The sequence below is a fragment of the Nerophis lumbriciformis genome, linkage group LG29 (genome assembly GCF_033978685.3).
Source record: "Nerophis lumbriciformis linkage group LG29, RoL_Nlum_v2.1, whole genome shotgun sequence".
Lineage (NCBI taxonomy): Eukaryota > Metazoa > Chordata > Actinopteri > Syngnathiformes > Syngnathidae > Nerophis > Nerophis lumbriciformis.
In genome coordinates this window covers 26,807,501-26,820,000 of record NC_084576.2, presented here as the reverse complement: position 1 = coordinate 26,820,000, position 12,500 = coordinate 26,807,501, and the positions used below count along the sequence as shown (strand labels likewise).

The window sequence follows — 12,500 nt, the reverse complement described above, 5'->3', positions numbered from 1 at the left end:
AAATTCGGAACAATTTCTCATATTCTTTCTGTTTCTGTAATATTGCAATATTTTCTCGTAAAATTATTACTTTTTTTAGATAAAATTAATTACTTTTTAAGGCAAAATGGTGACATTTGTCACATAAAATTCTGACTTTTATCACAATATTGCCAATTTGTTTGTTGTTCTAGTAAAATAGTGACATTTATATTTTTTTGCACATCTTATGTAGTATTTATTTATTTATTTACCTTATTTATCTTTTGTTTATCTTTAATATATTTGTTGGATTGAATCTAAGTTTGCATATATTCATGTGTGTCTATATTTGTTGTGGGCACTAGGTGACAATTACCTTGGGAATTAAAGTGGGTGGGTATTGTAAGGGGTGGGGTTTACTATGTTACATATTGTAAAATGTGCAGATACCTCAACTTGCTGTTGCCATGATCCATCATACTGTACTGTCTGCAAAATTCAATAAAAATATTTTGGAAAAAATAAATAAAAATAGTGACATTTTTTGAGTAAAATTATGACTTTTGTCAGCATTTTTTCCAAGTAAAATTCCGATTATTATTGTAATATTGCCAACATTTTAAGATGTTCTGAAAAAAATGTGACTTTTGTCGAGTAAAATTACGACTTTTTTCATGAAATTGCCCAAATTTTAAGCTTTTCTTCTAAAATTGCGACTGTTATTGAGTAAAATTCCAACTTTTTTTTATAATATTACACAAATAAAAACAGTTTTTATTGTAAAATTTTGACTTGCGTCGAGTAAAATAACGACTTTTATTATAATGCTGCCAAAATTCTAAGTTTTTCTTGTGAAATTCCAACTCATTTTTCACAACAAGTGTTTTTATGTTTGCATAGTACGTATATATTATTAATGTTGTAAATACAAATCTTTATATATCTAGAAAGGGTGGTCCTAAAGAGGTAGGCATTTTTCTCAGGTCTCAAGAAGGTAACAAACACAAGAATGCGTGTGTTTGTGTGCGTGTGTGTGTGTGTGTGTGTGTGTGTGTGTGTGGGAGCTGATGTAACGGATGGCAACCCATGCTTTTTCCCCCCGCCACTGCGTATTTTTAGGAGGAATATTTTTCCTTGCAGCACAATGATAGCAATGTAATAGCACTGGCAGCTTGGCATCAGTATCTGCAGATGTGTCACACTCGCTTTGTCAGCAAATATCTTGCAGCTCCACACTTGCAGCATCTCCCATACTTAATACTTTTATTCTTGTAGTCACAAGCTTATGAAAATTGCCCAAATCCATCCGCTGTCATCAAAGCACAACGTGCCGGGCCTGCTAATGCCCAAAAGTTGGTTGTTTTTAAGAATATCACTGAAAATCCTACAAAACGTCATATGTCATATGTCTGCTGTTATTCATTTTCAAAAGAAAAACGACGTTTTAAGCATTTATCGGGTAATATGTGTGTATGTATACATACATACATACTGTACATATACAGTATATGTATATACTGTATGAATACATGTGTATATATATATATATATATATATATATATATATATAAAACACGATTATAATGTAATATTATTATATATGTGCATATAACAAATACATAGACAGTATACATTTATTTTTGGCCAAAACACAACACTAAATACGAACAAAATGTGATTAAAAAAAATGTTTGTGTCACTAAAAACAAATTACAAAAGTGAACGATTTGAATAAAAGCAACAAAGCCCGAGGATACCCGATATCATATTTTAACGAAAATGTCGAATTTGTTCGATTTTATTGCTTTAACGTGTTAAATCTGACACTCTTTTAGGGGTTACCTTGTAGATTCTGGATTTGACGAGTGAAAGCTTCAGCCTGATGGGCGCTGGCCAGGCGCTCATCTTCCAACAGTCCTGCAAGGGGGAGGGGGGAGGAAGGGGGGGGGGGGGGGGATTTGGGCAAGCGAAAGAGAGATAAGAGAAACATGTCAATTCAGCAGGCTGATTGGAAGATGACAACTGGATAAGCTGTTCGCCCTTGAAGCCAAACAGAATGACGCAAGCAACTTTTAAAACTCTCTCTTTGTGCGCGTGTGTGTATACATTTATATAACTGTGTGTGTATACATGTATATAACTGTGTGTATACATTTATATAACTGTGTGTGTATACATTTATATAACTGTGTGTATACATGTATATAACTGTGTGTGTTTATACATTTATATAACTGTGTGTGTATACATTTATATAACTGTGTGTGTATACATTTATATAACTGTGTGTGTATACATTTATATAACTGTGTGTATACATGTATATAACTGTGTGTGTATACATTTATATAACTGTGTGTGTATACATTTATATAACGGTGTGTGTATACATTTATATAACTGTGTGTATACATTTATATAACTGTGTGTATACATGTATATAACTGTGTGTGTATACATTTATATAACTGTGTGTGTATGCAATAATATAGTAATATAAATAGTAAAAAAGAAGATATATATGTATATATCCACATACATGCATATATCCATACATATGCATATATATACATATACACATACATATATACATAAACATACATACACACCACATAGTGCAAAAAAGTTGTCACAGGCATTTTTACCACTGTGTTACATGGCCTTTCCTTTTAACAACACTCAGTAAACGTTTGGGAACTGAGGAGACACATTTTTGAATTATTTCCCATTCTTGCTTGATGTGCAGCTTAAGTTTTTCAACAGTCCGGGGGTCTCCGTTGTGGTATTTTAGGCTTCATAATGCGCCACACATTTTCAATGGGAGACAGGTCTGGACTACAGGCAGGCCAGTCTAGTACCCGCACTCTTTTACTATGAAGCCACGCTGTTGTAACACGTGGCTTGGCATCGTCTTGCTGAAATAAGCAGGGGCGTCCATGATAACGTTGCTTGGATGGCAACATATGTTGCTCCAAAACCTGTATGTACCTTTCAGCATTAATGGTGCCTTCACAGATGTGTAAGTTACCCATGTCTTGGGCACTAATACACCCCCATACCATCACACATGCTGGCTTTTACACTTTGCGCCTAGAACAATCCGGATAGTTCTTTTCCTCTTTGGTCCGGATTACACAACGTCCACAGTTTCCAAAAACAATTTGTAATGTGGACTTGTCAGACCACAGAACACTTTTTCCACTTTGCATCAGTCCATCTTAGACGAGCTTAGGTCCAGCGAAGCCGGCGGAATTTCTGGGTGTTGTTGATAAATGGCTTTCGCTTTGCGTAGTAGAGTTTTAACTTGCACTTACAGATGTAGCGACAAACTGTAGTTACTAAGAGTGGTTGTCTGAAGTGTTCCTGAGCCCATGTGGTGATATCCTTTACACACTGTAACATCATTGATTACGTGCAGTGATTTCTCCAGAATCTCTGAACCTTTTGATGATGTTACGGACCCTAGATGGTGAAATCCCTAAATTCCTTGCAATAGCTCGTTAAACTTTTCGACAATTTGCTCGCTCATTTCTTGACAAAGTGGTAACCCTCGCCCCGTCCTTGTTTGTGAACGACCGAGCATTTCACTGAAGCTGCTTTTATACCCAATCATGGCACCCACCTGTTCCCAATTAGCCTGTTCACCTGTGGGATGTTCCAAATAAGTGCTTTGATGAGCATTCCCTCAACTTTCTCAGTCTTTTTTGCCACTTGTGCCAGCTTTTTTGAAACATGTTGCAGCCATTAAATTCCAATTGAGATAATAATTGCATAAAATAACAACGTTTTCCAGTTCAAAAGTCAAGTATCTTGTCTTTGCAGTCTATTCAATTGAATATAAGTTGAAAATAATTTTGCACATAATTATATTCTGTTTGTGTGCCAACTTCACTGGTTTTGGGGTTTTTGCACTGTTATCCGATGTCTGCTGGGATACGTTGTGGAGGTTTACAAGCATACATTAGGACCAGAGTTTTTTTTTTTGCAGTGCTCATGAAGCAATATCAACTTTTTTTCATTTGCAATAGCAAAAAAAACACATGGAAAGTTGCCAAAAATGTCAGATAATTGTGATAATTTTTTCAAAATAAAAGCTCAAATGCGTTGTAGTGGGCCTACAGCACCTTGTTCTCGTCAAATGGGGTAAGTGAAGCGTCATTGTCACCCGCCCCCCCACCACCGTAGTCAGGATAGCCGTCACCCACGTCCAACCTTATGTCATCCCCCCAAAATGTACCCCCCCCCCAACCCGAGGAAGCCCGGCAGTTGCCGGCAGGGAACAGCTGCGGCGTCCCGTCCACAGTGGGAAGTCTGGAAGCTTCCCTGGACGCACAGTTGTCTCGGGGGAATGCGCGGCGCTGTTGTCCAGATAAACAACTGAGCTCAGCACGCCGTGTCTGTCGGCGTGACGCACGGCCATAGGGCGCGCCGAGATCACTGACAAAATACCCACAAGGCCTTGCTCACTTAGAGCCAGTGCTCTGAAAATGACTTGGAAAAAAGTCATTAATTATGGTTACTTTACCAAAAATATAAATAATATAAAGTAGTGTAAACTTCTTCTTTTTCTCTATCTTCTTGCTATGGGACATTCATCCTCCGCTGTTGCTATTTCTAATATAAAGTAGTGTAAAGTTCTTACTTATATCTGTCAGTGAACTCGCCATGAAAGCGCTAAAACATACCGGTGTAGTGAGTTTACATTATTCACCCAAGGAACTTTAGTTATTAGAGAGTTCCGGTCGGACGGTTTTTCACGGGACTCATTTCTGGCGTTATATCTCAAGTAAACAACACCAACATTTTTTATATGTTTCATTGAAAATATAGAACATTACACACGGTGCACAAAAATCTATCAAAATGTTTTAGTACGACTTTGGTAAGCATTGAAGCCGCACCGCTTGATGTGCTTCAACATAGGAGTATTATTATGGTGTGTGTATAAGGTAAGACATATTATCTGGCGTTTTGTTTCGCAATATTATGCAAAAGCAACTTTTCTTACCTGCTGATCTGTATTTGGGATCTGCATAAGTCCTGATAAGCTTCTTCTTTTTCTCTATCTTCTTGTTATGGGACATTCATCCTCCGCTGTTGCTATTTCTAATATAAAGTAGTGTAAAGTTCTTACTTATATCTGTCAGTGAACTCGCCATGAAAGCGCTAAAACATACCGGTGTAGTGACTTTACATTATTCACCCAATGATCTTTAGTTATTAGAAAGTTCCGGTCGGACGGTTTTTCACGGGACACATTTCTGGCGTTATATCTCAAGTAAACAACACCAACATTTGTTATATGTTTCATTGAAAATATAGAACATTACACACGGTGCTTAAAAATCTATCAGAATGTTTTAGTACGACTTTGGTAAGCATTGAAGCCGCACCGCTTGATGTGCTTCAACATAGGAGTATTATTATGGTGTGTGTATAAGGTAAGACATATTATCTGGTGTTTTGTTTCGCAATATTATGTAAAAGCAACTTTTCTTACCTGCTGATCTGTATTTGGGATCTGCATAAGTCCTGATAAGCTTCTTCTTTTTCTCTATCTTCTTGTTATGGGACATTCATCCTCCGCTGTTGCCATTTCTAATATAAAGTAGTGTAAAGTTCTTACTTATATCTGTCAGTAAACTCGCCATGAAAGCGCTAAAACATACCGGTGTAGTGACTTTACATTATTCACCCAAGGAACTTTAGTTATTAGAGAGTTCCGGTCGGACGGTTTTTCACGGGACACATTTCGGGTGTTGTTGTTTGCGGATGAGGAGATGCTGCTCCGTTATTGATTGAAGTAAAGTCTGAATGTCATTAAAACAGTTAGCGCCATCTTTTGACACTTCTTCCACTCCTGTCCTTGCACGCTACACCGCTACAACAAAGATGACGGGGAGAAGACGCTGCCGAAGGTGAGCCACGTAAATAAGACAAAACTGCGCATCCGGAAGCGAGTGTCAGAAAGCGGTTTGAAGATGATCTGTAAAACATCATCTATGCAACATTTTGAGCAAAGAACCACCATTACATGTTATGTAGACCACAAGGAAGTCTTTTACATCTAGAAAAAATAATAATAATATGACTCCTTTAATGCGCCTTATAATGCGGTGTGCCTTATATATGAAAAAAGATCAAAAATAGACCATTCATCGGCAGTGCGCCTTATAATCCGGTGCGCCCTATGGTCCGGAAAACACGGTAATTGCGTCCTGACAAGCCCACAGGCGCTCTCTCTCCGCTGCGGGCGTGCCTCCACGCGCCTGCAGACAATCTGCAATCTACGCACCTGCCCGTGATGAGCGAGCTGCCTTATTAAGCCGGCTCAACCTGCCATGCCGCGCCGGAATATAACCTTCTGTTCGCGTCCTGTTTGCTCCTCCGTGTTTTCAGTGTGAGTTTTCTTGTGTCGTCCCTGCAGTACCCTCCTGTCGCCTGGAAAGTGAGCTCGTGCGTCTCACTTTTCCCTGGATGTCCCTCCGGACTCTGACTGCCTCCCTCGATCCTTGACCCCCCCCCCCCCCCCTCCGCTTTGGACTAGGTAAAAAAAAATTTTAAGGGAAAAAAGATTTTTCAAGGTAAAAAATGTTTTTCAAGGTAAAAAATGATTTTCAAGGTAAAAAAAAATGTTCAAGGTAAAAAAAATTTTTCAAGGTTAAAAATGATTTTCAAGGTAAAAAAAAATGTTCAAGGTAAAAAAAATTTTTTCAAGGTAAAAAATGATTTTCAAAGAAAAAAATGATTTTCAAAGTAAAAAAAATGTTTCAAGGTAACATTTTTTTTTTCAAGGTAAAAAATGACTTTCAAGGTAAAAAATGATTTTCAAGGTAAAAAAAAATGTTCAAGGTAAAAAAAAATTTTCAAGGTTAAAAATGATTTTCAAGGTAAAAAAAAAATTCAAGGTAAAAAATTTTTTCAAGGTAAAAAATGATTTTCAAGCTAAAAAATGTCGACTTCTCTCTCCCCTGGACTTCCTCGTCTCTCGTTCAACATTTACGGTAACACTCAACAGCGAAGCTACACACATAGTCTTACACCATACACACTCTTGGATTTTGTCACAATCCATTTCTTTAGATTAGTTAGTATTGTTTAGTATTATTATATATATTGACTATATAGTTAGAGTGTCCGCCCTGAGATCGGTAGGTTGTGAGTTCAAACCCTGGCCGAGTCATACCAAAGACTATAAAAATGGGACCCATTACCTCCCTGCTTGGCACTCAGCATCAAGGGTCGGAATTGGGGGTTAAATCACCAAAAATGATTCCCGGGCGCGGCCACCGCTGCTGCTCACTGCTCCCCTCACCTCCCAGGGGGGTGATCAAGGGTAATGGGTCAAATGCAGAGAATATTTTCGCCACACCTAGTGTGTGTGTGACAATCATTGGTACTTTAACTTAACTTTAACTATATATATAACAAATTATTGAACATTACCGCCCCCTGGTGTCTGTTGCCGTCATCTCCCTCTGCAAAGCACAACAGTAATTCCTTTTTTTCAAATGAATGTCAGTTCCGGAGTCAAACCGTGACCATTGTAAAACCTTCATGGACTTTACAGGCCGAGTTTTAAGTCGTGTTTGGGAGTAGAGGTTCCACTGTCAAACACAGGAAGGTAAACAGCGCCATCTAGGCGAGGTGGGGTATATAACAGGCGCCTCTCACCTTGCAGCTCCAAAAAGCTCTCCTGGTGTTTACCGGAGGTCTCCCTGGCGTCCTCCAGCTCCAGCAGCAGCTGCACCACCTGGCCCCTCAGCTCATCCAGCTCCTGCTCCTCCGTCAGACTCTTCTCCTCGTCCTCGCCTTCGTCCTCCAGCACCTCCTTCTCCTCCTCCAGGACGCCTCGCTCCTTGGCGGTGATGTGCTCCATGCCGGGGCCGCTCTCCGCTTTCAGCTCGCTCAGATCATCTGAGGACCAGATGAAAGTGATGGAGGGGAGAGCTCACAGGTGACAAAGCCTCCTCTCATCACCTCTTTCATTCGCTGCAGCTTCACACTCAGCCCCTTCTTGTCTCTTTCCTTTCTTTTTTAAATCAATAGCACCCTCTTGTGATTAAAAGACTCTTTTGTGCCGCCCCACAATTGAATATTCAAAGCGGTTGCCACCTTTTCATCATTTGGCAGGAGGGGAGATGTTTGACAGAATGGAGCCAAGAAGGATGCAGAAAAGACACTTTGTTGTGAGTCCCTGGCACACACACACACACTCTTGTATTTGTTACCTTCTTGGGACCTAGAAAAAAAGCCTACCTCTTTAGGACCACCCTTTCTAGATATATAAAGATGTTTATTTACAACATTAATAATATATACATACCATGCACATATAAAAAAAACTTGTGAAAAATTAGTTGGAATTTCACAAGAAAAAGGTCACATTTTCACAAGAAAAACGTAGCATTTTGCCAGTATTATAAGAAAAGTTGTCGTTTTATTCAACACAAGTCAAAATTTGACAAGAAAAACTGAACATTTGCGCAATATCATGATAAAAGTTTGAATTTTACTCAGTAACGGTCGCCGTTTCACAAGAAAAACTTTAAATTTTGACAATTTTTTGAAAAGAGTCGTAATTTTACCTGACAAAAGTCACAATTTTTATAAGAAAACTTCAAAATTTTGGCAATTTTACAATAATAAACGGAATTTGACTTGGCAATCATCATTTTACTCAAAAAATGTCACTAATTTGCAAGAACAGCAAAAAAAAAATTGGCAATATTGCAATAAAATAAATAATTTTGTATGACAATTGTCACCCTTTTGCATTAAAAAGTAATAATTTTACATAAAAAGGTCATAATTTTATGAGAAAATATTGCAATATTACAGAAACAGAAAAATATGAGAAATTGTTCCCAATTTTAAAAGAAAAAAGTCGACACATTGTGAGAAAAAGACTGCTTTTAGCTCATTTATTTATTTTTGTTTGTAATTGGTTTTTAATTTTCATTATTTACTTCAAGGTATTACAGCAAGTCTCTATATACTTGTTTTATTTTTTTAATAAAAAAATTAATTTCTTACACACACTTGTTATTTCATATGTTGACCAGAGGGGGAATACTTTTAAAAGCGACACACAGTCAATTTGAAAAATCCCTCCTTTTTGGGACCACCCTCATTTTGATAGATTTCACCAGCAGGGGGTGCAAATGAGACATTCTCTATTAGATGCAATGGTTTTCTGTATTGGGACCATGATTTATGTCATCACTTGTTCACACCTCCTCATATGGAAGCTACTTTTCCTTGTTTATGTCTCAAGAAGGGTAAAATACAACAACAACACACACACACACATTCTTGTATTTGTTACCTTCTTGAGACCTCCGAAAAAAGCCTCCCTCTTTAGGACCACCCTTTCTAGATATATAAAGATGTGTATTTACAACATTAATAATATATACATACTATGCAAATATAAAAAAGCTTGTTGTGAAAAATTTGTTGGAATTTCACAAGAAAAAAGTCACAATTTCACAAGAAAAATATAGCATTTTGGCAGTATTATAATAAAAGTCGGCGTTTTACTCAATGCAAGTCAAAATTTGACAAGAAAAACTGAACATTTGCGCAATATTATGATAAAAGTTTGAATTTTACTCAATAACAGTCGCAGTTTTACAAGAAAAACTTTAAATTTTGACAATTTTTTGAAAAGAGTCGTAATTTTACCCGACAAAAGTCATAATTATTATAAGAAAACTTCAAAATTTTGGCAATTTTACAATAATAATCGAAATTTGACTTGGCAAAATTATGACAAAAGTCATCATTTTTCTCAAAAAATGTCACTAATTTGCAAGAACAACAACAACAAAAATTGCAATATTGCGATAAAGTAAATAATTTTATATGACAAATGTCACCATTTTGCATTAAAAAGTAATCATTTTACATAAAAAGGTCATAATTTTACGAGAAAATATTGCAATATTGCAGAAACAGAAAGAATATGAGAAATTGTTCCCAATTTTATAAGAAAAAAGTCGACACATTGTGAGAAAAAGACTGCTTTTAGTTCATTTATTTTTTTTTTTTTTTATTTTGTTCGTAATTGGATTTTAATCTTCATTATGTACTTCAAGTTATTACAGTATGTCTCTATATACATAAAAAAAAATTTTAATTAAAAATATGTCAATTTTTTACACACACTTGTTATTTCATATGTTGACCAGAGGGGGAGCACTTAAAATGTTTACACACACTTGTTATTTCATATGTTGACCAGAGGGGGAGCACTTTTAAAACCGACACATAGTCAATAAAAAAATCCCTCCTTTTTGGGACCACCCTCATTTTGATAGATTTCACCACCAGGGGGTGCAAATGAGACATTCTCTATTAGATGCAATGGTTTTCTGTATTGGGACCATGATTTATGTCATCACTTGTTCACACCTCCTCATATGGAAGCTACTTTTCCTTGTTTATGTCTCAAGAAGGGTAGAATACAACAACAACACACACACACACACACACACACAGACACACAGACACACACACACTCTTGTACTTCTTACCTTCTTGAGACCTCCGAAAAATGCCTACCTGTTTAGGACCACCCTTTCTAGATATATAAAAATTAGTATTTACAACATTGATAATATATACATACTATGCAAGTATAAAAAAAGCTTGTTGTGAATTTTTTTGGGGAATTTCACAAGAAAAAGGTCACATTTTCACAAGAAAAACGTAGCATTTTGCCAGTATTATAATAAAAGTTGTCGTTTTATTCAAAATTTTACAAGAAAAACTGCACATTTGTGCAATATTATGATAAAAGTTGGAATTAAACTCAATAACGGTCGCCGTTTTACAAGAAAAGCTTAAAATGTTGACAATTTTATGAAAAGAGTCGTAATTTTACTCGACAAAAGTCACAATTTTTATAAGAAAACTTCAAAATTTTGGCAATTTTACAATAATAAACGGAATTTTACTTGGCAAAATTATGACAAAGGTCATCATTTTACTCGAAAAATGTCACTATTTTACAAGAACAACAAAAAAATGGGCAACGTTGTGATAAAAGTCATAATTTTATATGACAAATGTCACCATTTTGCATTAAAAATTAATCATTTTATATTAAAAAAGTCATAATTTTCCGAGAAAATATTGCAATATTAAAGAAAACGGAAAAATATGAGAAATTGTTCCCAACTTCATAAGAAAGATTTTGACACATTGTGAGAAAAAGATTGCTTTTAGTAAAAAAAAATTTTTTTTTTTTAATTTTTTGTTTGTAATTGGTTTTTAATCTTCATTATTTACTTCAAGTTATTACAGTATGTCTCTCTCTCTCTCTCTCTCTCTCTATATATATATATATATATATATATATATATATATTATTATTATTATTATTTTTATTTTTTTAAATTAATTTTTCTTACACACACTTGTTATTTCATATGTTGACCAGAGGGGGAGCACTTTTAAGTAATTTTACTCGACAAAAGTCACAATTTTTATAAGAAAACTTGAAAATGTTGGCAATTTTATAATAATAATCGGAATTATACTTCGCAAAATGATGACAAAAGTTTTACATTTACTCAAAAAATGTCACTATTTTACAAGAACAACAAAAAAATGGGCAATATTGCGATAAAATAAATATTTTTTTATGACAAATGTCCCCATTTTGCATTAAAAAGTAATAATTTTACGAGAAAATATTGCAATATTGCAGAAACAGAAAGAATATGAGAAATTGTTCTCAATTTTATAAGAAAAAGTCGACACATTGTGAGAAAAAGACTGCTTTAAGTTCATTTATTTTATTTATTTATTTTTGTTTGTAATTGGTTTTTAATCTTCATTATATAATTCAAGTTATTACAGTATGTCTCTCTCTCTCTCTCTCGCTCGCTCTCTTTATATATATATATATATATATATATATATATATATATATATATATATATATATATATATGTATATGTATATATATAAACATATATATATATATATAATATATATATATATATACATATGTGTATATATATATATATATATATATATATCATTTTTATTTTTATTTTTTTTATTTTTTATTAATTTAGGCCAAAGGGGGCGCATTTGAATTTCTTACACACACTTGTTATTTCATATGTTGACCAGAGGGGGAGCACTTTTAAAAGCGACACACAGTCAATGTAAAAAATCCCTCCTTTCTGGGACCACCCTCATTTTGATAGATTTCATCACCAGGGGGTGCAAATGAGACATTCTCTATTAGATGCAATGGTTTTCTGTATTGGGACCATGATTTATGTCCTCACTTGTTCAAACCTCCTCATATGGAAGCTACTTTTCCTTGTCGGTGTCTCAAGAAGAGCAGAAATACAAAAACAAACATACACACACACACACACACACACGCACACACTATTAGAGCCATTAAAAGCAAAAGTGTGTTACCTATTGATCTCATAGCGTAATTTACTACATGCAATATCATTTAACCTAACTTGAACACTAAACAATTGCTTTTTTGCCTGTCCCTGTTTACT

The 12,500-nt window shown here is 35.3% G+C and overlaps 1 protein-coding gene across 8 annotated transcripts in view; it reads right to left on the bottom strand.

Moving 5' to 3' along the window:
• LOC133572002 (uncharacterized) overlaps positions 1-12,500 on the bottom strand; it is an 88,685-nt gene that overhangs the window by 40,465 nt on the left and 35,720 nt on the right. For 7 of the 8 annotated variants that reach the window (XR_009810480.1, XM_061924597.1, XM_061924602.1 and 4 more), the window contains 2 exons: positions 7,636-7,878; positions 1,804-1,878 (listed from right to left, as the gene is read on the bottom strand). Coding sequence is in view for 7 of the 8 variants with exons in the window: in XM_061924597.1 (XP_061780581.1) it covers positions 1,804-1,878; positions 7,636-7,878 (318 nt within the window). In the remaining variant the exon portion in view is untranslated. Of the gene's footprint in view, positions 1-1,803; positions 1,879-7,635; positions 7,879-7,941; positions 8,164-12,500 lie in introns of those variants that run through there. The other variant, XM_061924600.1, reaches the window with a different exon arrangement.